The 23,611-nt window shown below is 35.8% G+C and overlaps 3 protein-coding genes, 2 non-coding genes and 2 pseudogenes across 5 annotated transcripts; 4 read left to right on the plus strand and 3 right to left on the minus strand.

Moving 5' to 3' along the window:
* The first annotated feature begins 749 nt into the window (after positions 1-749).
* LOC116144930 lies at positions 750-3,778 on the plus strand (annotated as a pseudogene).
* A 4,146-nt stretch (positions 3,779-7,924) lies between these two features.
* On the plus strand, positions 7,925-9,860 carry LOC116145052 (methylsterol monooxygenase 2-2-like). The gene is made up of 4 exons (XM_031430499.1): positions 7,925-7,947; positions 8,055-8,267; positions 8,375-8,455; positions 9,545-9,860. Exons 1-4 carry the CDS (start codon positions 7,925-7,927, stop codon positions 9,624-9,626), a joined length of 399 nt encoding a protein of 132 aa, XP_031286359.1. The 3' UTR covers positions 9,627-9,860.
* Positions 9,861-10,830: 970 nt separating this feature from the next.
* Positions 10,831-12,996, minus strand: LOC116144927 (probable protein phosphatase 2C 24). Its single transcript, XM_031430356.1, has 3 exons — positions 12,238-12,996; positions 11,827-12,144; positions 10,831-11,724 (listed from the first exon to the last, which is right to left on the minus strand). Exons 1-3 carry the CDS (start codon positions 12,724-12,726, stop codon positions 11,242-11,244), a joined length of 1,290 nt encoding a protein of 429 aa, XP_031286216.1. The 5' UTR covers positions 12,727-12,996; the 3' UTR covers positions 10,831-11,241.
* A 4,978-nt stretch (positions 12,997-17,974) lies between these two features.
* Positions 17,975-19,315, minus strand: LOC116144933 (senescence-associated protein 13-like). The gene is made up of 5 exons (XM_031430363.1): positions 19,164-19,315; positions 18,855-19,062; positions 18,559-18,775; positions 18,367-18,473; positions 17,975-18,268 (listed from the first exon to the last, which is right to left on the minus strand). Exons 1-5 carry the CDS (start codon positions 19,250-19,252, stop codon positions 18,080-18,082), a joined length of 810 nt encoding a protein of 269 aa, XP_031286223.1. The 5' UTR covers positions 19,253-19,315; the 3' UTR covers positions 17,975-18,079.
* Positions 19,316-19,645: 330 nt separating this feature from the next.
* On the minus strand, positions 19,646-21,249 carry LOC116144934 (annotated as a pseudogene).
* A 1,822-nt stretch (positions 21,250-23,071) lies between these two features.
* On the plus strand, positions 23,072-23,156 carry LOC116145116. Its single transcript, XR_004130358.1, has one exon. It is a non-coding gene; the product is annotated as a small nucleolar RNA Z159/U59 (small nucleolar RNA).
* Positions 23,157-23,308: 152 nt separating this feature from the next.
* LOC116145117 lies at positions 23,309-23,391 on the plus strand. Its single transcript, XR_004130359.1, has one exon. It is a non-coding gene; the product is annotated as a small nucleolar RNA Z159/U59 (small nucleolar RNA).
* Positions 23,392-23,611: the final 220 nt, after the last annotated feature.

The raw sequence follows: 23,611 nt of genomic DNA on the forward strand, positions 1-23,611 counted from the left end.
TTACACTGCACACCTTGGGTGCAAATTATAAGGGGAGCAGCCCTGCGGCATTCAAAGTTGCTAAGTCATGGCACGAGCAAGCCGACATCACACGGGCATACTTTGACAAAGCAACCAAGAAAATGAAGAAGTGGGCGGATAAGAAACGGAGGCATGTGGAGTACAATGTGGGAGATCTAGTACTTGTCAAAATCCTCCCATTACAACACAAGTCCACCCGGCCGCTACACAAAGCCCTTGTCCGAAGATATGAAGGGCCATTTCCCATCATCAAGAGGGTCGGTAATGTATCCTACAAGCTTGAGTTACCCTCTTGGTTGAGACTTCATCCGGTCTTCCATGTGAGTTGTTTGAAACCATACCACGAAGACGCGGCAGATCCGAAAAGGGGAGAATCAAAACGAGCACCATTTGGCAACACCAAGTTCTATGACAAGGAGGTGGAGTGTGTGTTAGCCGATCGGGCCACTCTCCAAGTCAAGAATACTTTGTCAAGTGGAATAGGCTACCAAAGAGTGAAGCTAACCGAAGATGCATTGTGGCAATTCAAGGACAAGGTCCAAGGATTCCACGAAGAGTCGACGAGGACGTCTCCGGATTAGGTGGGGGAGAATGTGACGCCTCTCAAGCATTTCATCGAACACTTGGTGTGCGTCACCTTTACTTTCTAGAAGCTTCCGGAATACTCTTGTATATGCTAGAATATTGTAATTAATGTGGTAGTTGGTAGATAGTAGTTGGTAGGTGGTAGTTTGGAGTTAGCTAATCTCCACCGTTGATTTCGGGAGATCTAGACCGTCCATTGTAAACTCCAACTATTATAAAAGGGGGAGGCCTTCATTTGGCCAAACCATCCAAGAATTGTAAAGTTTTCTCAATTAGTAAAAAGTTCTCTTCTAGCATCTCTTGTGAGTTTGTGTGAGTGTTTTCTTACTTGCAGGGCTAGGAGCCTGAGCAACTAAGGCTGACTTAGGGCAATCGTCGGGAGATTAGCACCTAAGGCCGAACGAGTCCGAAGGGAAGCAATCGGATCGTTACACTAGGGTGGAACCGATGGATACATGGAGTGTATTTGTAATTTATGTAAATAATTGATGTGTACTTATAGTTTTTATAGGATATATTTGTTATTTTGGTGAATAAAAATGGTGTATTTGTAATTTTCTGCGCACAGTCGGGTACTCAGACTCGGAACGGAACCTATGGTGGATTCGGTTCCTTAATCCTAGGTGCTGCTGGGTCCGGCTCAGTTCTAAGGGGTTCAGCCGCGTACTGGGCAAGCACACCTCTCACGCAAATTATTATTAGGAAAGAGAGAACTAAATATATAAAAAAATAAAAATAAAAATAAAATTATCTTCAAAGTTGAAACTTGAAAAAATAGCTAAAACGGCAACGTTGAGACAACAAGCGCACACACCGCCTCTCAATGCTATATAATAATTATATCCCGTTTCACAAAATCTAAAATCCCTAACCCTATCGCGCGCGCGTACAAAGAAAACAACGATGTCAGTGTCGACCCAAAACCCGACCCAGCCGAAGCTCCGATGGGGAGAACTCGACGAGGACGATGGCGAGGATTTGGACTTCCTCTTGCCACCTAAGCAAGTGATCGGTCCCGATGAGAACGGGATCAAGAAAGTAATTGAGTACAAGTTCAACGACGAGGGCAATAAGGTCAAAATCACCACCACCACTCGCACTCGCAAGCTCGCAAATGCTCGTCTCAGTAAGCGTGCCATTGAGAGGAGAAACTGGGCTAAATTCGGCGACGCTGTGCGCGAAGATGTCGGTAGCAGACTCACCATGGTCTCCACCGAAGAGATCTTGCTTGAGCGCCCTCGTGCTCCTGGTTTGTCACTTCTCTTTTTGTTTGCTCATTTATTATAATGTTTGTTGATTGGTATTTGTTGATATAGGGTCTGTTTGATGAAAATTTGTGGTTGAGAAATGTATAGGGTTTTTGTAGTTTAGTTTGGAATTGGGCTATATATAAAAAAAAAAAAAAAAAAAATTGTATTGATTGTCAATTTGGTTCTGTAGATATTGTTATCCTGGCTGTTTACTTTGTTATTTCGCTCATATATTTTATAGGGTTTAAGGATTTTCATTTTTCAATTTTTATGTCGGTAGGGTTTAAAGATTTCATCTTCCCTTTCGAATTTTTTTCAAAGATGGCACAGTTTGGCATGTGCCTAATTGTAAACTTAAGTGTTTTGAGGGGGTTTGGGGATATTTGAGTTATTAGAATAAGTGTTATTGAATTTTGTTAACTGTTGACATTGATTTCAGTTGCTTTTTATATGCTTTGTTTCATTTGTGGAGGCTTTATTTGTTCCTTATAGGTAAGTATTTTATATGCTTGTACACTTCAGGAATTATATGAAGATGACTTCTTGGGTTATGAAATTGCAATGTATGTTCTTTTTCGTTGTAAAATGGGAAACCTGAGTCTGAGCTTAATTAGTGATATCAATTTCAGGAATTAAGAAGATTATGATTGTGTTGATAAAATGACCGGTGATGGCTGCGCATTTAGGCTGTGTTGTTCCTTAGCAGCCAATATTTTAGAAATAGAATAATACTTTGTGAGTGGGAAGTTGATGAATCTAGCCTATTTCTTGATATTGTCATCCTGAAAAAAAAAAATGAAGGGCCTTATTTGTCTCGTAAAATGTGATGGCAGTTATCAATACTTGTATTGTTATTTAAGTTTTTGACATGGGCAGATGCTGTATTGTGCTTGAAAGGTTGTATTCTTACTATACCCCTTTCAAGAAAATATGCTAGCTGAATTACCAATTTTACTATACTGTGGAAACTTTTTGACAAAACTGCATTTTTATATTACAGTTTAGAGACAGACGTCATCCTTTAACTGCATAACTACGGATCTGTTCTGCATATATCTTTTATAAACGCAGTTTATGCTTTTTTGTTGCATAACAGAACTGTATGAGTGACAGTGTTTATGTTAATTTCATATACGAGATTAGTTGACTCTGTTGTTTATATCAAATGCTTTATTGTGTTTGTTTCTAGTTTGATTGATTGTTATGTCTGTATAGTACTAACATTAAATTTTGATATCTTCATTGTTGCCTTTTTTGTTTTTGGTGTTACTACTGTATCCGTTAATTTTATAAACCCCATTATCGTTTAATGGATGTCTTGTTTTGTTGATTACAATTCTGTTACATCCATAGTGAACTTTGGACTTGCCAACAGGTAGCAAACCAGAAGAAACAAAGGTTGCAGGAGTATTTCCTGCGCTAAACTTGCAAGGAGGTGCTGTTCTCATGGTGTGTAGGACTTGTGGTAAGACGGTGACCACTGGACAGCAAGGTGTCCCTACAAGGATCTTGCTGCACCATCTGAAGGATTGTTGATAAGCCCCTGCATCAGAAACCACAGCTATCTGCTCGGTGCAACGAAGGAAAATATGTTCCTGGGTATGAGAGCTGGGGCAGAGGAACTGGAACTGATATGAGACGCCGGATGATGAGAACTCTGTCGGGGCACCAACCTTTCAGAGGACACGGGAACCTGATTGCTTGGCTGTTCCGGCCTTTTGGTGCTGTAAGTCGTGTTTGTTGCTGTTGATCAGAAGCTCGGCATGAGCCGAGGTTTTGGTTTCGTGAACTTTGTGAACAAAGAAGATGCTCAGAGAGCAATCAACAAACTGAATGGTTATGGGTATGACAATCTCATTCTGAGAGTTGAATGGGCAACACCAAGGACAAACTAGATTCTTCTTTTATCCCCAGTTTTAATGTTCTACAATAACAATTTTGTCTATTGTAATATTTTTGAACTCCACAAGAATGTGGATGTTGCATGGTTTGGGACGATGTTGCTTTTTATAAAAGTACTTTGTATGCACATGATTTAACTTTTGCATACGTTCAACCTTTTCAGATCCTGATTTGGTGCTTTAGTGTGAAAGCTAGTTTAGACTAGCGAATAATGCTTGTTTTTGTTTTGGTTAAAAATGGGTCTTGATTGATATTTATTGGAGTACAGTGAAGCCTGGAGAGTTGAAATTTTTGGTACATAAAAGCAAACAAAATGTAGCTCTTCACGTATGTGTGGTGATTGTCTATGTCTATTAACTCACTGGATGCCTCGTTTAAAAGGAAGCAGCTTGAAAGTCTGTTAAGTCCTGGTTTGTGAGGCAGATCGTGGGAGATTAGATGTATGTCTTTTCTTTTATTGAAGAGCAATGGACGATCTCAAATAAGGATGGAGATCTCATACTTGGGATGAATTGGGATTATAAATCCAAAAGCAATAAATGAAGATAAAAACGAGTAGGCTACTGGTGTGGAATCAGCAAACACAAAAAGAGGATCCCTATCTCTTGACAGTGACAGGCCGGTTCTTTCTTTATTATTGTTTCCTTTCAATTTTATTTGGTGATGTGATTTGATTCATAGGTTCTCTCAATATAGCTCAGGCGGTCAGTCATCTATCAAGAAAATGACGATATTTTGTACTAATGTCTTGAGTGAGTTGAATTCACAGATATAAGATAAGAACAGAAACTGCAAGATACGATGGCGCATGATGTGTTGTTCACTATAAATCCAAAAGAAAAAAGGTTCACATCCTCTTATATTTGTAGAAAGCTAAAAGCATGTGGACTTTTCATATGGAAATATGATCCCTTTCGTCTGCATCACTTACTGGAGTTGTTTTCTTTGTGATCATTCTTATTTGCTATCACATGGCTACAGTCAATGCAAAGCAAAAATTGGTTTCTTTTTTCTTTTGGTGTCGGGTGTCCGACCAGCTTGTATGTATCTAACAATCCCTCGAAATTAAGTTAACGGCTAGATAAACATTTCAAGTCACTCTATTTATCAATCGAAATGAATCAATTCAAGATTTTGAGTAATATACATAAGAGTTTTATCGTCTCACTTGACCACCATAGATGGTTAAAATGGTGAGATTATATTCCCAAATAGAGAAGGTTCAAGTAGGGAGTGATACATGTGGACCGGTTAGTATCAAATGAATAAATAATAATAAACCTAATCAACTACCAACCCAATAAAACAAACATTACTACTTAATTGTGTAATGAGATTCACTATATTATAGAGTAAACGACATGTCCCACCCAAGTTTGACGAAATCCAAGTTGGTACCTAAGTTCCATTTATCCTATTTCCACCCCTAAAATAACACTGTTAACATTTTTTGGGTAGTGAGGGTGCAATTACCATAATGCCCTTACCTAAATTAATAAATTATATTTTAGCCCCTAAATTACTAAAATTATAAAATTAAACTAGTTTTGAAATTACTTCAATTACACTCTCAGTGACTGCGCACAGTCTCGATTTTCACGAATGGGCTGTTTTCGATGAGGCGAAACCCTGGTCTCTCCATCAGCTTCCCATCGTCCGTCGTCCAAAACCCCTCTGATTCTCCGACCTTGACCTCTCCAATCGACGGCGTCACGGGTTAGGTTTTGTCATTCTTCGTCGGATTCGGTCGATTCCGACATGAAAAACTAATTCGAAGCCACCACTACAATCACATCTCCTAATCTACAAACCCCTATGTCCCAGAACGTTTAGTGGTTATTCACGGTGGAGATCGACGAAAAAAAGCACATGTGGTGGCTGTCGTGGCTGGTGATCGGCGAGTGATATAAGGGTTGTCAAGGTACGGTTTTGTGAGGGGAGGATGAGGTTTGAATGGTGGTGACAAGGGTGATTTTGGTGGAAGAATCACAGAAAAGGCGAAAAACAGTCGGCGGGAGGTTGGCTATCGTGCGTCGAACTTTATCAGGGTCGATCTGATAATGTGCCGCTCCTCTGTGAAATGACCAATTTACCCTGAGCCTATATCTAACCATTTCCGTTACTTTAAGGGTGGAATATGAAATAAATAGACTTGCGTACACTCTGGGATTTCATCAAACCTTGGGTGGGAACATGTTTACTCTATATTATATTCATTTTAGGGTTAATATAATGCCGACCCACGTGATACAAAATTAATAGTAGCGAAAATGTATTTAATATGTTCTGCCTTCATTGAAGGTGGACAGGAAAGGGTAGAAAATGAAAGATTGGTAGTGGTAGTGGTAGAAGTACATCAGCGGCTCAAAAATTGGTCAAGCGAATGAATGGTAGTAGTGAAAGAGTCAAAAGGATTGAAAATATTCGATTGAAAGGAGAAAAATACAAGAGCAACTCTACAAAAGGTTTGCCATACATCTGCGCTGGCCACGCACAGCTGCTCTTCCACATATAGATATAGGTATACGCACGCACGCCCGCACGCCCACAGTGACAACAAATTTACTGCCAAAAATTCTATAAAAGGGCCCAAATTAAGCCAGATTCCTTTAGACAGTCTGTCTCATATCTATCCCGTGGGTGGCCCTTGTTTTGCTGCCTCTAAATCTTCCATTTCTCTTCGCTCTTTGCATTCTCTTCTTCTCCAATTACTCTTTGGTTGTTGAGCCACATTGCTCTGAGAATCAACTTTCATGGCGTCGATCGTCGAATCTGCTTGGCAGGTATTCTTTCTCTTTCATCTTTTACTCAGGATTTTACCTTTGCTCCCATGGATCTGTTTATGTATTTACTCTCTTGTAATTCTTTGTTTATGCATATGAATTAGTGGGTTGCATTAGTTTTCTGTGATTTTATTCAAGACTAGATAATAAGTGTTATACGTTATTGGAGGATTTTGGTTTTTCAAAGAGTGGAGCTTGTACTTTGATGGGGCTTCACTGTCTTGTTAGTTAGTATGAATAGGAAACTCCATTGTTAGATCTTGTTTGTTTCCAAAGAAATCGTTAGCGGCAATTCGAGGAGTTAAATGCCAGACTTTAATTATTTGTGGAACTAAAATTTTAGTTCCATTTGTCTGATAGAAAAAGGTGTATATGATTTTATCTGGTTAGGATTGATGATTGATGATATAAGGTTATTCTTGAAACTCTTTTCTTCATGATGCAGTATCTTATCACACATTTCAACGATTTTCAACTGGCGTGTCTAGGAAGTTTCTTTCTTCATGAAAGTGTCTTTTTCTTATGGACTTCCTTTTAATATCTTGAGAGGGCAGGATGGCTGAACAAATACAAGATTCAGGTCTGGTTTTTTTCTCCTTTCTGTTTATTAATGCTGTCACTTCCTTAACATTTTTGTTTGGTAACATATAAGCAAGCAATTATAATAGAAGGGAAGGAAAAAAAAGAAGAAGGAAATTTGTTGCTAAATAATTAGAATGGATTTGGTATTGCTTTCAATGATTTAATCATGCTGCAATTTCTTTGATGCAGATGCTGCTTCTCATCTTAATGGACATCTTATCATTTTTACATGCATCAACATGATGAAAGCTATAGTGTGTTTTTCCTTTTTTAATTTTTATGTACTTTCTAAGGGCTTATGCATGCTTTTCATATGTAGCCTTATAAGTGTTGGTGACGTTTCATTTTTCCAAGGTTTCTCAATGTCTGAATGTTTAACTACTTGAAGTTCAGAATCTTACTAATTCTGGTTCTCTGCAGACAAAAAACAAAGCCCTGCAGCTCAGGAGAAATGTATTACTCGACTACTGCTGTATCACTTTGGTGTCAACTTACCTGTTATGATTTTGTCCTATCCCGTCTTCAAATTCATGGGCATGCGAAGTAGTCTTCCTTTGCCGTCCTGGTATTTTCAGGTTCTTTATGCACTAAGGCTTTTTGCATAAATACATTGCTGTATGTGATGCATATGTTACTCTGGAAACATTTTTCAACTATATCTTCTGTATATATGCATTCATCTTGTGTGAAGGTGTTTTGCTAACCGCTGTCTGGTTCTGAGAAAGTGGTTCTTTCACGATAATATTCTACTTATCCCGGAAGATTTTGTATTTATTGGGGGCATCGCATACTACATACAAAATGGGTGTACAAGCACGTACACAGTGTCCTCATGAGAAGCAAACTGGTTTTGTATCTGGTGCTAAATTCTGTACAAAATTAGTGCCTGGCTTTTCTCAGATCAACTTATAGTTGTTTTTTCCATGCACAGATATGCACCCCCATTCGGACTGACATCTGAATATGCTCACCCTGCTGAAATATTGTTTCTTGGCTTTGCTACCATTATTGGTCCTGCCATCACTGGGCCCCATTTGATGACTCTCTGGTTGTGGATGGTACTTAGAGTCCTGGAGACGGTTGAGGCACATTGTGGTTACCATTTTCCATGGAGCCTCTCAAACTTTATACCTTTGTATGGAGGGTGAGTTTGTACGGTTTCTTCTAGCAAGTATATTGACCTTGGTTTTCATTTTAAGTACCTATTTTTTTGTCTGCTGCTGCTAAAATCCTTTTCTTGTAAATTTTCAGCGCTGATTTTCATGACTATCATCATCGTTTGCTTTATACCAAGTCTGGCAACTACTCATCAACTTTTGTTTACATGGACTGGTAAGTCGTTGGCTTGCACAGTTTAACACTTTTTGCATGTCTTTAGTGCAATATGTAGCAATTGCCGTTATATTTTTCTGTTACTGAGTATGCATAACTATCAAATAGAGGATAATAACAATGCCCTCTGTGAAATTTAATTCTTAATTAAGTAGATATAATGTCTCAATCAACTACTAGAAACGTATAGAAGATGAACTGTTCGTACTTAAAAATCATCTATGATATCAGACTATAGTCACTGAAGGGGGGAGAGTCCTGTTCTCTGTCCTGCTTGGTTCTCTACTCATCATCCGAACACTGTATTGAGTGGCTTCCTCTTTGTTTCTTCCCTTTCTCATTAACCTGGATTAAAGTTTTAGTGTAAATTGGGTCAAATTTATGCTCAATGTCTACTCTTAACAATTTCTTCAGGTGTCATTGTGCAATGTTTCCGCTGTCTGGGTTGGACTAACATCATGACTATGCAGCATCGCGTCATATCTTTGCCTGGCATTAGTAATCTTTGTAGGTCCTGCCACCAGGTGTTATATGTATGCCTGTTGTTTGAATTGTCAAGTGTAAGGCTTTTCTAATTTATCTGATTAAATGAGGTCCCAGGCATCTTCAAAGATTTTACTTGCAGAAAATTAATCAGATACTGTTAGTGTTCTTGGCATGAGGTATCAAAAGATATTGTTATTGCTTGAGTCTTTTTGTTTATGCATATTGATATTCCCTGGTTAGTATCTGATGCTTTCTATTGCTACGTACTCTTGCTCCACGTTGCTTACAGTGCATCACTTTTTTCTCTCCTGTGAAAGTTGCTTATGGCATCATTTGTTACAATCCATATGTATATTTTTGACAGAGATTGAATGCATGAAAGATTTAAATATAGGATTTTGTATGACAATAGTGAAATGCTTTCCTAACTTCTGAAGTCATTAGTTCTGTTCCTATACAGTTTAACTTTGTAGTTTAGCTCGGTCTTAATGGTAAATGGGGAGCATAATTAGACTTAAACATGCTCTTGCTGCTGAGATTTTGTTCTTATTCGAGATGCCTGATAACTACATGTTGTGATGCTTCTTTTGTATATTCTCTCAGGATATTTGGTACTGATAAGGGTTACAGAAAGTTGAAGGCACTAAAGAGTAGTGACGATGAAGATGATAACAAGCAGACATGACGATAGAAAATTCTTTTTAAATGAGCTTGACATTTAGAAAATGGGTTCCCGGATAAAGGGCATCTTGGAAAAGGTTTTGTTCTGCCACCCCTGCCCCATCTTGTGTGCAACCATCATGTAGTTGTTCATGTTTAAGCGTGTAGATGTGGAATAATTAAAGATTTCTTTGAACATTTTGCTCTTTTGTTCAATACATTAATGAAGTTTCTGTGCTAAAATTAAACTTTTTCATTCAGTTTTTCCCCTTCTCTCCATATTAGACCACTCAATGAACGATGCTGTATGGATGTTTTTGAATCCTTGAGTCACTAATAATCAAGGAACAGTGAATTAATCTGTTTTTACCCTGTAGAAAAATGCTTGATTGGGTGGTGATAGACGTCGGCTGAAAGGGGATGTCATTATCATATTGTTTCGTAAATGACAGGGATAGGAATCAATCTGTTGGATTCCAGCTAGAGTGCATATCGTTAAAAGAAGTAGGAAAAGAATGGATTGCTTAAACAATGTCATGCAAATGCAAAAGAGTAGTTGCAGGAACGGGGGACTCGGAAAAGGACACTTGAGGTGGCAAACTTAGATAACGAAAAGTGGTAGGTTTGGATGTTTGGGGTACTATATTTATACTTTATAGTACGGAAAAAGTGGAGCAGTGCACTATGTCTATGCCTAACCCGGAAGGTGCTGTGCTGATTTAACAAGTGTGTTCGTGATGTCTCCATATTATACGAATGTTTGTTTCTGTATCACAACAGATGTTTTGGAGAGCTTGAAACTCTCAACCCAAGGTGATTTTTTTTTTTCATTTTTTACTTTTTAATTATTGAAAAATTAAAATCCCATGTTTGATAGAAATTTGTGGGGCCAATCTGTTGAATTACTCACCCAACATATTCCTTACTCCAAAACTCTCTTTGCCCCATGCCATTCTTCTCAACACCTTCATAAAAACAGAAAACGGAGTCATAGGTAAAAATGTAGAATTGCATCAGAATTCAGAACCCATTTCGTTTCTAGAGCTGCTAAACACCTTGGCATTACAGCATTAAATATAACTTTAATGGAATACCGAGACAATCACCCGTGATCCCTTTCCCTTCCCCTCATACATTATACAAACCTCGAGACAGCTTTCCCATTTGATTTTGAGAACCCAAATCATCCATGCAAACAGCTTCAATAATAAAGATTAAAGAACACAAACTGATTTAAAATATATTTATATTCACTTCACAAACTATTACACCCTTTCATATTCTTGATTTTTGATGAAGAATTGAAGATATTGACAATTTGACATTCCGACCTGAAAATGAAATGAAAACCGAAAAAAAAAAAAATAAAGGAAAAGGAAAAACATTTAACTCTGACATTAGCAATCCAATTTTATCTTTGTTGGATTTTGCCTTTTTTTAAGTTTTAATTTGTATCCATTTTCCTTTGCAACAGTTTCCATCTCTTCTTCTTCGTCATCTTCACCCTCAATTTTTTTTTTTTTTTAAAAAGATTTCAAGATAAAGAAGCGTCGTTCAAAACTAAGAAAAAAAAACCCTCGACTCTACCACCACCCAAATAAACTAACCCAACTTTAATTCCTCTATTTCATCCTTAATGGTTACGTGGCTTTTCTAAGATCCACCACCACCACGCTCACGTTGTCAGTACTGTGCCTAGCCAATGCCAGCTTCGTCAGTAACAATGCCGCGTCCGAGCATGACTTGTCCGATTTCTCCCACCCATTATTGGTGGTCCCTACCTCGTTCTCCGCCGGAAATCCCGGTCGTGATTTTGTTACTTTTGCTTTTGCTGCTGCCGTGCCTGGTGCACGGACCTTGCCACGTAAGCACATACGCGTTACCCCACATGCTGTGTCGTTCGACACCACGTCCCACAGGCCGTCCGTCGCCAATATCAGACAATCATCCTCCGCCGTCCGATCAATGATCGTTATCTCTGGCTCACAGCTCACGTACGGTTTCAAGTAGTTGTCACCTATTGCTCTTGACATAGCCAACACTCCAAGCACTCGGGCCCCGTCCCAATAGATAACCCGGCCACCCGCTGCTTGGATCCGGTTCAGCTCGTCTGGTCGATCCGGCTGTTTTAACCAGACAAATGAGTCCACATTACTCAATATTAATTAATTATTTTGTAATTTCATGAAACAAAAAGGATGAATAGTTTAATTACTTAAAATTACCTTGTGATCAGAAGACAGAGGAAGGGCCTTGCCGCTACGACACAAAACGGCCCTGGAATCTCCACAGTTGGCAATGACAATCTTATCCGGCGTTACGATAGCTACAACCGCCGTAGATCCAACGGCATCGGACTCTGGCGTTTGAAGCTCACATCTGCACGTAGCTTTGACCGCCGCAGCATTACACAGACTCACTTCCTTGTCCATGCGCGTGAAGCTTCTTTCCAACGCCCCCTTCCATTCCGTTACTTCCGCTCCCTTATTCTGTAGCTCTTCCTTCACCAGCTCATGCAGCCGCTCTCTACATCTCATCGCAACCTAAAAAATTACAGTATAAACTTTGATATAAGTAAATGATGAAGTTATTTTTGAACCTAAGTCTAATCAAATTTGTTAAGAGATTTATTATACATGAGAGCAGCCGTGGCCGTCGTAAACACCAAAATAGTGCAATTCTTCAGGGGTGGTTTCGTAGTTTTGGCTGAAAAAGAATGGATGAACTGCCACAGCATCTTCCATGTCTCTTCTTCTCCCACAAACCGAAGCGACGCCGTACTTCGGGTAAGATTCTTGTAATGCTAAAGAACTTAAACGATGACTCGGTATTACTATCCCTTTTGTTTCCGATTTTCCTTTTTCTACTTTTATTATTAGTTGTTTTTCGTCCTCATCCGAAGCACAGTTCTCTACAGCGTAATCGCAGTCACGAGAACATGACGTTGTATAAACTTCTCTCTTCGGCCGTTTTTGTTGTCCGTTTTCCGTTTCTGGTGGCGCCACTCCACTGACAATTTTGAACCGTCTGATCTCCATTCTCCTCCGGCGTGCTGCACGTGGGCTTGGCTCGCACGGCGTCGGTGTCTCACTCTCATTAACCACTCCACAACATATCTCCGCCATCCGGAAATTAATTACACTCCGGTCCGACCCTAACAATTAACAAATATTGAAGATTGATTCTTTCTTTATCTTCTCTTCTCTTCTCTTCTGTTCTTCAGTAAGAACTACCTTGTTAAAGAAAGAAAGAAAGAACAAAAGAGAGATGAAGATTTAATATCTCATGCTGTGTAATGTTGGAAATGAAAATGATGAAATAGCAGGCTGGCGCTCCGAGGGAGAAAGCCTTTAAAAGGGAATTCATTCATGGGATGGAAGGCATTTTACGTAGGGACCTGTAAATGAGTCTTCTTTATGTGCTTCTCTCCACGGGCAGCTGCCCATTACCGTCACGGGCTGACCGAACAGCCGCTAGTGTGTGTAACGCAAGTGCTTCGCTGCCTAAATCAACACATCTTCACCGTTGATACCATTTTCTTACTTCCGTTAACTTTCCAACACGTGTAACTATCAATCTGGTAGGGACATACGTGGTCCATTGAAATATCTACAACGCGATTATAGAGTCTTCCTTTTCTGACACGCATATGCTACTCCAAGGCGTTGTTTCGGTGTGAAACTTTTTTTTCCTTTTTTTTTTATTTTTTTTTTTTTTTCTCTTTGTTTAGTTTATTTTGACTTGGTAACACGTGTCCAAATCCTCGTATACGAAATTGAACAACAATTTTTCTTTATAAATTTTCCAATTCCTACTTTATTCCGCCTGGGTCTTGTGGCCCAATCAAATCCTCCAACGTATCACATGTGATTGAGAAACCCGGGTCCACTTGTCAACGTCGTTGACGCTTACAGAATATCTAGAGCACCATTCATTCCTCCATCCACATACACGTGTACAAATCACAATTACTCTCCACTCACCCGACCCCGACCCGTTTCGTCTCTTTCAAGAATATATGATTTATTACTGTTAAACAAATATCATTTAGCATAAATTAAACGTGTAGCAGGGGGTTACGTGTACATTTGTTTGATTAATTTCTGGCTAAGGCCCCACACAAAGATTAATATGATTTTTTTTAAGTTCGGCGGGGAGGAAGATTTTTATTTGAGTTTGATTGATGGAAAAGAGCAAAACCGTACTGAAATATAATCAGGTGGGGTGCAGCAACATAATCTACAAAAAGGATTCTTGATGAAGGTGGAGAGATATGAGTGGACAACGTGTTCATGACAGATACGAGAGTAAGGTGAGTGGGGACAAGACTAGTAAGTGAACCCTAACACTAGGGTTCCACGTGTAGAATCTGTCTGGTTGGCTGGCAAGCAATTGTACTGTATCTGGTTGCATGAAACTGATATTGACAAGAAGTTAAAAGTAAGTGCCACGTGACAGACAATGTTGACCCAAGTTAGAGAAATATTAACTCGACTATAGTTAATATTTGGCTTTGAAAGGTTTGATTAGGTTAGATTAGGTTGAGTTAGGTGATGGTGAAAATGTTTGAAATGGAAAGTATTATAAGGGATTAAGGTGTGGAGGGTGGGGCGTATTTTTCGTTTCCCAGGCAAAAGAAAGTAACGGAACCCGAAATGGGACACGGCGAGGAAGGGGATTGGCGAATGGGGAAACACGTGGTGGTGGAAAAAGCATAGGTTTGGTGGGGGGAGATAAAGCGTGAGTAGAGAGGGGGGTACGTGGTGCGAAGAGAAGGACACGTTGAGTTAAGGAGGAAGAGACGTGGTGGTATGGTTGCATGAATTGCGAAGTTTTCAGGGCTAGATTTTAACAACATTTGGCAACTATGACAAATTTTTTTTTTTTTTTTCTATTTTTTGAGATCGGTTTACTTGCACTTAAATTAATCCTTTGGATATTAAAATTGACAATATCAAAGCACTAAAACGGATAATGGTAAATCTTTTCAATGATCTTCTATTAAAGTATTTTTAAATAATTTTTTATATGATTAAAAAATAAAAATAAAAGTCAAATAAACTCTTTATTTTTTTAAATATGAATTAAAAAATGAGTTTGATGATTCTCTATATCTAGAAAGTCAAATTTCAGTCTCTATCCCAATTTTGTTAAAGAGTGAGTGATAACAATTTTTTTTTTTTTAATGATCGAGATGTTGGAATCAATTTGCTTGTACCTCAATCAATCTTTTGAGGTGTTGAGGTTGACAACCTCAGTCCAATCTCTTTAATAATTATTTTTATTAATAATTCAAGTTTTTTTGAATAATATACCTAAAATTGTTAGTTGGAGATTGGACTCATGTTAACTGTGATAAGATGTTTGTTACGGTGTCATGTATGGAAGATGAAAATTAATTGACCTTAATTAAAAAGTTGATTACCAATAATTGTCTTCATTAATGGGTAGAAATATACACATTGATGCGTGGGTATAAACCCATTAGTATGTCTAATGAATCCTCTTTCACATGTACAAATAACTTGTGGTGTTTAAAAAATATATATATATTTTTAAATATATATTCAGTTTTCTAAAGCACGAAACCCAAATGAAGTCAGTGCCAATTATATTATAATAATAATAATAATAATAATAATAATAATAATAATAATGTTAGGAGAAAACAGTGCGGGTTAGGTTTTAAATATTATTAGTGAGTCAAACATGTTCGAATAAATGTTTATACAACTCTAATTTTTTATTATAAAAAATTTATTTATAAAAATAAAAATTTAATAAATTTTTTATTTTTTAAATATAAATTAAATATTTAGTTTGACTCTTCACATCTAAAAAGCAAATTCTATTTTTATCCTAATTTTAATTAATAAATTATAAGTTTTTATATATTTTATTTATTAATTCTCTTTCTTATTAAGTATTTTTTTTTTTAATAAAGAGTATATTCGTTAAATTTAAAGAACCAATTAGATTTAAATAAAAAAATTAATTTTTATATTTAAAAATTAATAAAAATATTTTTTATTTATATGGAATTTGTTTTTTAAAATAAAGAGTATCATTAAAGATGCTCTAAGATTAAATAAGTAATTATAAAGTAGTCAACTCACGAAACGATATAGGTTTGACCATATTATATGCAATTTGAGTCAAGGGATCGTGTTGGGTTCTCAGTTGAATGAATGTTTAATTTAATTAAGTTTGGTTTATAGCTAGAGTCGTATTCCAAAGGATAAATTAATTATGAATTTGGGTGTTAAGTTTGGTGTGGTTATACATCTAACGCATCTTTAAATTAATAAATAATCATTACATTAAAGATAAATAAAGTGTATATTAATTAATTAATCTAAAGATTTATTATAAAAAATGCATGCACTATCATCATCTATCACTGATCACTCTAACCCTTCATTACAAAAACTCTTGATTTAATTATAATATAAGCCACCGAATTAGTTGATTAATAATTATTATTTGTTGTTAATTGAAGCCAACACCTGTAACCAAATTCAACCTCAAAGCTTAGAGATTATCGTTATGCAATTCACCAAATTCTCCTCGTCCATCAATCCATCAACACGTGCCCTACTCTATCCATCTTTAATTAATTGGCCATCTCATTATTTAATCAGTAGGATTTCGGTTGATAATTAGAGTTTTCAATTTGTCCTTTGCTTTGTTTTTATTAATCCACGATTCAATTTAGGAGATATGATAAACAGGTTTGAAAAGCTTTCAAACCCAACACCACAGTAGGTATCCTGACAAACGGGTTCGGATAGAACTCACTCTTAAAACTTAGTTATTTATTTTTTTTTTTTAATTAAAGAAAGGAAGTCTAATCACATATATATACTATAATCGTTTACCAAGATCCTTAAGAGTAGTGACGGATTCAAGATTTTGCTTAAGGGGGCCTCTGCAGCTTCGCCATTATTTACCAAACAACTAGTAAAAACTTTAAAAAATCACCAAATCTTAATAAAAATAATAATAATACAATATTAAGAACTTAAGAGAAAATAATATGTAATAACATAACATAATATTTTTTTATTTGAATAAATCTATGAGAAGCAAAATTTTGAGTAAATGTGTTAAGTAAACCTCGAGCAAAACATTCTTTTAATATTTTTATTTTTAGCTTTCAGAGATTATAATATAAATTTTTATGACTTTGATCATACATAGCCTAATTAGGCTAAAGTCAACCAAAACTTCAATAAAATCAACGTTGTGTTGACTTTTAATATGAATTAATAAAAAAATGGAGAATTTTATTGGTATAAACATAGATAGTAACTCAAATTTTTTTAATAATTTTGAGCAGTTAAACGATGACGTTTAAAATATATGAAAGTGGTGGATGAAAGGTGAAGAATAATGTCCTTTCAAATATAGTCAATGTTTTTAATTTGAGAAAGCATGTTCATTTGTAGACACAAAATACAAAATAAACTCACAAGATTAATATATTTTTTCCTCAAATTATAATAAAAAATCTAAAAAAAAAAAAAAATCCTAAAATAAACTAAATTGAAATAAACAATACACATACCTAAAATTAATAAAACTAGAAAACGGAGCTAATTATGAAACCTTGAATAGTGAAAATTTAATAATTTCAGTTTTTAAAAATTTTAAGAGCGAATAACATGAGAAAGAGAAAGAGAATGAGAGAGTAAAAAATTTTAGGGATAAAATCATAAAAAACAAGTGAAGCCATGGAGAAAAAGAGTGAAAAGAGTTTTAAACTTTTAATATGATGTAGGTTTGGAATATACATATTAATAACAAGTTTTTTGTGGATCTAAATATATGTATAATAGTTCTCATTTTTTAAAAATTTAAAAGTGGGTGTGAGTATATATATTAATTAACAATTTTTTGTGGCCTTACAATAATAATTTTTTTTTAAAAAAAATCTGGGCCTACACTCAATGGAGCTAAATCCGCCCTTGCTCAAGAGATGAGGTATCTTGATAAACGAGTTTGAATAAAATTCACTCTTAAAAGCTTTTTTTTTTTAAATGAAGTTTAACCACGATATATATATATATCAAATTGATGATATAAGACGAGTACAATTTTTATCAAGATGTTATTATCATTTATTGACAAAATAAAATAAAATAGTTCATATCCACAAGACAAAACAAACTAGGCAAGGGCCTACACTCAATGGAGCTAAATCCGCCCTTGCTCAAGAGATGAGGTATCTTGATAAACGAGTTTGAATAAAATTCACTCTTAAAAGCTTTTTTTTTTTAAATGAAGTTTAACCACGATATATATATATATCAAATTGATGATATAAGACGAGTACAATTTTTATCAAGATGTTATTATCATTTATTGACAAAATAAAATAAAATAGTTCATATCCACAAGACAAAACAAACTAGGCAAGACATGATTTTTAATGGTTTATTTAATAATTTTTAGGAGTTTTTGTAAGAAGGTTGCTGCTTACTTAATTGGGAAGAAGAAGCCATTGACTGTAAATCCTCCATCAACACAGATAGTTTGGCCAGTTATATATGAAGCTGCGGGTAAGCACAAGAATGCTACCAAGGATGACACCTCCTCAGGTTCCCCATTCCGTCCCATTGGAGTTCGACATTTTACTTCCTCCAAGAACTTCTCATTACCCAGATACTACAATCCATTAAGAAACATCCAAAAATAAATATTTCAAAACATTCTTCTTTTATAACCACATATATCAAGTAATTAAATACAAAAGTAATTCTTACAGGTTCAGCTAGGGGAGTTCTGATAAACCAAGGTGCTACAGAATTAACCCTTATGTTGTCTTTTGCCCATTCACATGCCAGATTTTGTGCAAGTTGATTCATGCCTCCTGCAATTCTTCACCATCGTCAGTATATGTTAATTTGCTGTATTTAATATTTATAGTACTGAAACAAATATAATTCAGTAATAACCTTTAGTAATTGAATATATGGATCCAATGTTTACTGATACTACTCCACAGACTGAAGACATTAAGATGATACTTGCTGCTCCAGAAGCTTTCAAAAGAGGATGTGCAAGTTGGGACAAGTGATAAGCAGACTCCAAATTTGTAGTCATGAGAAATGAGAAATCTTCAGCACTGTTCTCTTCAGTCGGTTTGTATATATTTGTCCCAACGTTGTTTATCTGTATATACACAGTCAGTCATATGATTATTTAAATTAACCAGAATGACTTTTGAAAATGGGGAAGTTGATATTCATACAAGGATGTTAAGTTTGCCATTATATAGAGAAGACACTCGTTTCATTAGCTTCTCCCGTTCAGCTCGAGATGATACATCACACACTGAACCACTCACTTTGAAACCTTTCCTTTCCCATTCACTTAAGCATGCCTTAAGCTCTGAATCATTCCTGGAGCATGTGTATACTATGGCACCTAGCTCTGCAAATTCCTCCACAACAGCATGCCTTGATAACAATATAGATAAAAAAACAAACCATTAGTTAGGGCAATCATGAAGGTCCATGAAGTAGAAATCTATAAAAAAAAAGAGAGAATATATAAGAACCCGAGTCCTTTGGTTCCACCAGTGACAAGGGCAGTCATGCCCTCAAGACTCCATCTGTTGGACTTGCCAAAGCTATCAGGTTTAGCCATTTTTGTCAAACCTAGTAATTGCTATTATTGGAAGTAGAATGTTTCTTAAGGTTGTAATACACTGTTATATACTGAGGATTAGACGATTTGCCAGTCAGTAGTGTAACTTGCGTCAATCAAGTTGCGAATCAGAGTTCTCCAAGTAACTGCGGAAAAGGATACTTCAATAATTGAATCTCTTAACCACTAAACCAAAACACAAGTGGCTGATACTGAATTTGGTCTATATTATTGCTGTCGATAATTATAAAGTAAAAGAGGAGAGATCAAGAATGAAATTGAAACACGCATTTGATCATGAAAACGATTTCTCATGACTCATATACCAGTGGCTGCTACAAATCAATAAGGTAAGAAAAATACATATAATATTTCATTAGAATAATTTCCAGTTTGATTTCACATATCACAGACAGCTTGGTCCTTGCTGAAACTTATTTAGTAAAACAAGTGGGGCAATAGCCGTTTCAGCTGTTTCTTTTAGTAATTAAGCTTCTAAATGTGGGAAGAAGAAACCATTGACAGTAAAGCCTCCATCTACGCAAATGGTCTGTCCAGTTATGTAAGAGGCTGCAGGTAGGCAAAGGAACGCTACCAAAGATGACACCTCCTTTGGCTCCCCCACGCGTTCCATTGGAGTTCGGCGTATTACTTCCTCCATGAATCTCTCATTACTCAGATACTGACATCAATTAACAAGGAAGAATATATTCAAAACAATCTACTCGATTATGCTTATGAGCATATGAAGTACGTAGCAATTCTTACATCTTCAGCTAAGGGAGTTCTGATGCACCAAGGTGCCACAGAATGTTGTCTTTTGCCCATTCACATGCCAAATTTTTTGCAAGTTGATTCATGGCTACTGCGCTTCATCAATATAATTCACTAAATTAAATCTGTTTTATATAATCTTGCAATATGATTAACCCAATTAATCACTTGCCTTTTGTAGCAGCATATATGGATCCTGCGTTTACAGATACAACACCAGCAACCGAAGACATGAAGATAATGCTTGCTGAGCCTGAAGCTTTCAGAAGAGGATGTGCAAGTTGAGACAAGTGGTAAGCAGACTCCAAATTGGTAGTCAAGAGAAATGAGAAATCTTCAGCATTGAACTCTTCAGTCGGTTTGTATATATTTGTCCCAACGTTGTTTATCTGTATATACACAGTTCTATGATTAAGTAAATTAACCAGAATGACTTTTTGAAATTGGAGACGTTGATATACATACAAGGATGTTAAGTTTGCCATTAAATAGTGAAGACACTTACTTCATTAGCTTTTCCCGTTCAGCTCGAGATGATACATCGCACACTGAACCACTCACTTTGAAACCTTTCTTTACCCATCCACTTATGCATTGATTAAGCTCTGTTTCATTCCTGGAGCATGTTTGCACAATGGCGCCTAGCTCTGCCAATTCCTCCACAACAGCATGCCTGATGACAATAGAAACAAAATGATCATAAACTCAATCGTCTCAGATTTGTTTCAATTGGAGTGTAGATTAATCCCAATTACAGAGATGTTTGGACGGACTTGATAATCAATTGTCTAATTAACATTATTACTCTTATACCTTATATTAGTATTGGTTATATACCTTTGTGATATAATCTTTTAAAGAAATATAAACTCAGAATTCACAAAAGAAACTACGAAAAGAAAATGAGACAAAATTCCGTGCAAAAGAGCAAAGAGAAGGAAGAGTAAAAGAGAGAAGGGAATTATAAGAACCCGAGTCCTTTGGTTCCACCAGTGAGGAGTGCAGTCATCCCCTGAAGACTCCATCTGTTGCACCCACCATAACTATTTGCCTGATTCATTCTCTCTAGTTTGAATTGCTATATTTGAATGGTTTCGGAAGGTTAATTATATACTACTGATATTTCAGATCGCTTGTCAGCTATCGTTACTAGTAGACGATGCAAATGCAACTGCAATAAGTGACTCATGAAAATGAACTCCATTGAAGACAAATAAAATACAAAAGGGAAACAAATTTTATCTGTTGTATATAGCGCAAAATCTGCAAGAGCTTTAGACGTAAAATTGGTTGCAGGATTAATCTGGGCTTCGTTTTCGGGTAGGTTCAGACTGCAGCATCTTAATGAGACTTGCTCTCTGATGCTGTTACATTAAACTGTATGTGAAGGCATTTGTTTGAAAAAATATTAAGAGCTGGGCCTGGGACTATAATTCTGTTCTAATTTATACTGTATATAAAAACGATTTGTCTCAATCTGTTACTTTTTCCAAATTGGTTGACTTGAATTGCAAATATTTTGTTTAGGGGTATGCTGTCTCGAATTTTCATCGTTTTTTAAGTGTAGAGAATGTACTAATTGAGTATATAAACTGATTGTTACAAAATTTATTCTCGTTAATTATTACGTCAATTGGTATATTAAAAACTTACAAATATAATATTCATAAAATTAATTGTCATTATTTACATAAATTTTTTGAAGGTTGACACTGGAATAAAGTGTTCCAGAGCAGAACAGTGATAGTTCTTAAAACCTGTAAACAAATAGGGTGTCAAAAAAAATTTCCTTAAGAATATATATATATATAAAAAATTGAGATCAATGTATTAATGAGTATTTTAGATTTGGTAAGAATATACCACATCATCAAATCATTCCTAAATTAAATGTATTTTATTTTAAAATTATTATTCATGAAATGAGTTGGATGAGTTAAAAGTAAAAATAAATTGTGCAAATAAAGTCTTCTTTTTTTTATCTTCACCAATTATAGATAATTACATATTTTCACCAGTTAAAAGTAAAAATATCAATAATGCTGTGAATAAATTGCAAGTAATGCCAGGCCCAAGTGCATGTATCAATTAGAGATATAACTTGGCCATGTGTTATAAGGCCCAAAACCTGTCAATTTGGTGGACTTCAAAACACCCCTTTTTTTTATTTTCACCAATTATAGATAATTACATTTGACTTTTCTCTCTCTCGTCTCGTGCTGTGCTTATCTAAACCAGACCTAGTTGTTTCCAGAGAGAGCGCTTTACCGTTTGTTTTTCAGCAGGTAAACCTTTCACGTTAATCTCCGATCTTGGCGTTTTAATTGATTTATTTGCTGTTTAATTTCACGTGCTGTAGCGAGCTAACCTGATCCAGCTCTTAGCGTGCGCGGCTGATTTCTTTTCTGAATTTTGATTCATTTTGTTTTTGTTTCTTGATTGGGTTCTCAGTTTTAGGTTGTGGGTTGGTTGATGATTTTGATCTGGGGTTTTTGCTTACTTGAGTTTTTGGGTTGATTTGTATGTTTTGTTTTGGTGATGATTGAAGGGTTAAAGTTGTTAGCCTTTTGGAGTTTTTATGATCTCGGTGAGTTGAGTTTTTGTGTGGAGATGGAATTGTTTTAAGTGATGAAAACTGTGTTTTTGTTGTTTGATCTTGTTAGCTCGTGATGGGAAACAGTTTTTATTATTGTTCAGTGAATTTTTTTTTTATGGGTTTGGATGTTCAATTTAGGTTTCTTTATTTTTAATTAACAAGAATTTTGATTTTCCAGTTGAGTTCACTTCGAAGTTAACCTTTTTCAACCGTGTTTACTTTAGTTTTACTCTTGAACTTTACTCCTTGGATTTGGTAGTTCTTTTTCGTGCTTTGCTCTGGAATGTTGTTGGAGACATCTTCGATTCTTCTGGGTTTTGTTTCCCTTTTTATTTTTTTTATAATTTCTAATAATAAAACAGTATACTTCATTTTTTAGGGTTCAGGCTTTGTGATTTATTTAAGATTTTAAGTAATGTGTGTAAACAAGCATTGTAGATTTCTGAATTGTCTCTGAGGATGAATAAAATTATACTTTCGTTCTTCCAAGATATTACATGCGGAAAATTTATTGGAGACCTGAACTGAAGAGGCTTTTATTTTTATTTTTAGTTTGAAATTGTGATTATAGTTTCTTTATAAATTTTAAAGCTGATCTTTAAGACTATGTCGCCCATTGTTTTCCTTTTTTTTTTTTTTTTTTTTTTTTTAATTGTGTTAAGTGAATATTTGTTATCGGAGATCTTTTCTCTTATGATGTTTAAATGAAAACTTTCGTTCTCCTGAGTATAAAATGCTGAAAAATTATGGAGACCTGAGCTGAAGAGAATTTTTATGAAGATCTGTCCTCATTTCAGTCACCACTTTGGTAGATTTTGGGTGTTTTGTGTCCTGTTGTTCTCTATGTTGTGTTTTCCCCCCTTGAAGTGTTTGGATGAGTGGGACCATTATTAAAAATAACAATAATTGGCAGCCATTTTGTAGACCGTTATTTGCAATTTTTCTTTTTTATAGTTGAAATTTGAATTTGGCTCATGTTGGTTGGGGCT

Source organism: Pistacia vera, unplaced genomic scaffold (genome assembly GCF_008641045.1).
Source record: "Pistacia vera cultivar Batoury unplaced genomic scaffold, PisVer_v2 Contig46, whole genome shotgun sequence".
Taxonomy (NCBI): Eukaryota; Viridiplantae; Streptophyta; class Magnoliopsida; order Sapindales; family Anacardiaceae; genus Pistacia; species Pistacia vera.

Excerpts from the sequence above, each read along its gene's own strand:
- LOC116144927 (XM_031430356.1), bottom strand. The coding sequence starts at position 12,726 with ATGGCGGAGATATGTTGTGGAGTGGTTAATGAGAGTGAGACACCGACG. Across the intron at positions 12,145-12,237 it reads ACGGCCACGGCTGCTCTCAT|GTTGCGATGAGATGTAGAGA; the intron begins GTATAATAAATC and ends GTAATTTTTTAG. Across the intron at positions 11,725-11,826 it reads CTCTGTCTTCTGATCACAAG|CCGGATCGACCAGACGAGCT; the intron begins GTAATTTTAAGT and ends TGGTTAAAACAG.
- LOC116145052 (XM_031430499.1), top strand. The coding sequence starts at position 7,925 with ATGGGTGTACAAGCACGTACACA. Across the intron at positions 7,948-8,054 it reads GGTGTACAAGCACGTACACA|ATATGCACCCCCATTCGGAC; the intron begins GTGTCCTCATGA and ends TTCCATGCACAG. Across the intron at positions 8,268-8,374 it reads TTTATACCTTTGTATGGAGG|CGCTGATTTTCATGACTATC; the intron begins GTGAGTTTGTAC and ends GTAAATTTTCAG.
- LOC116144933 (XM_031430363.1), bottom strand. The coding sequence starts at position 19,252 with ATGGCTAAACCTGATAGCTTTGGCAAGTCCAACAGATGGAGTCTTGAG. Across the intron at positions 18,776-18,854 it reads ATGGCAAACTTAACATCCTT|ATAAACAACGTTGGGACAAA; the intron begins GTATGAATATCA and ends GTGTATATACAG. Across the intron at positions 18,474-18,558 it reads CATATATTCAATTACTAAAG|GAGGCATGAATCAACTTGCA; the intron begins GTTATTACTGAA and ends GAAGAATTGCAG.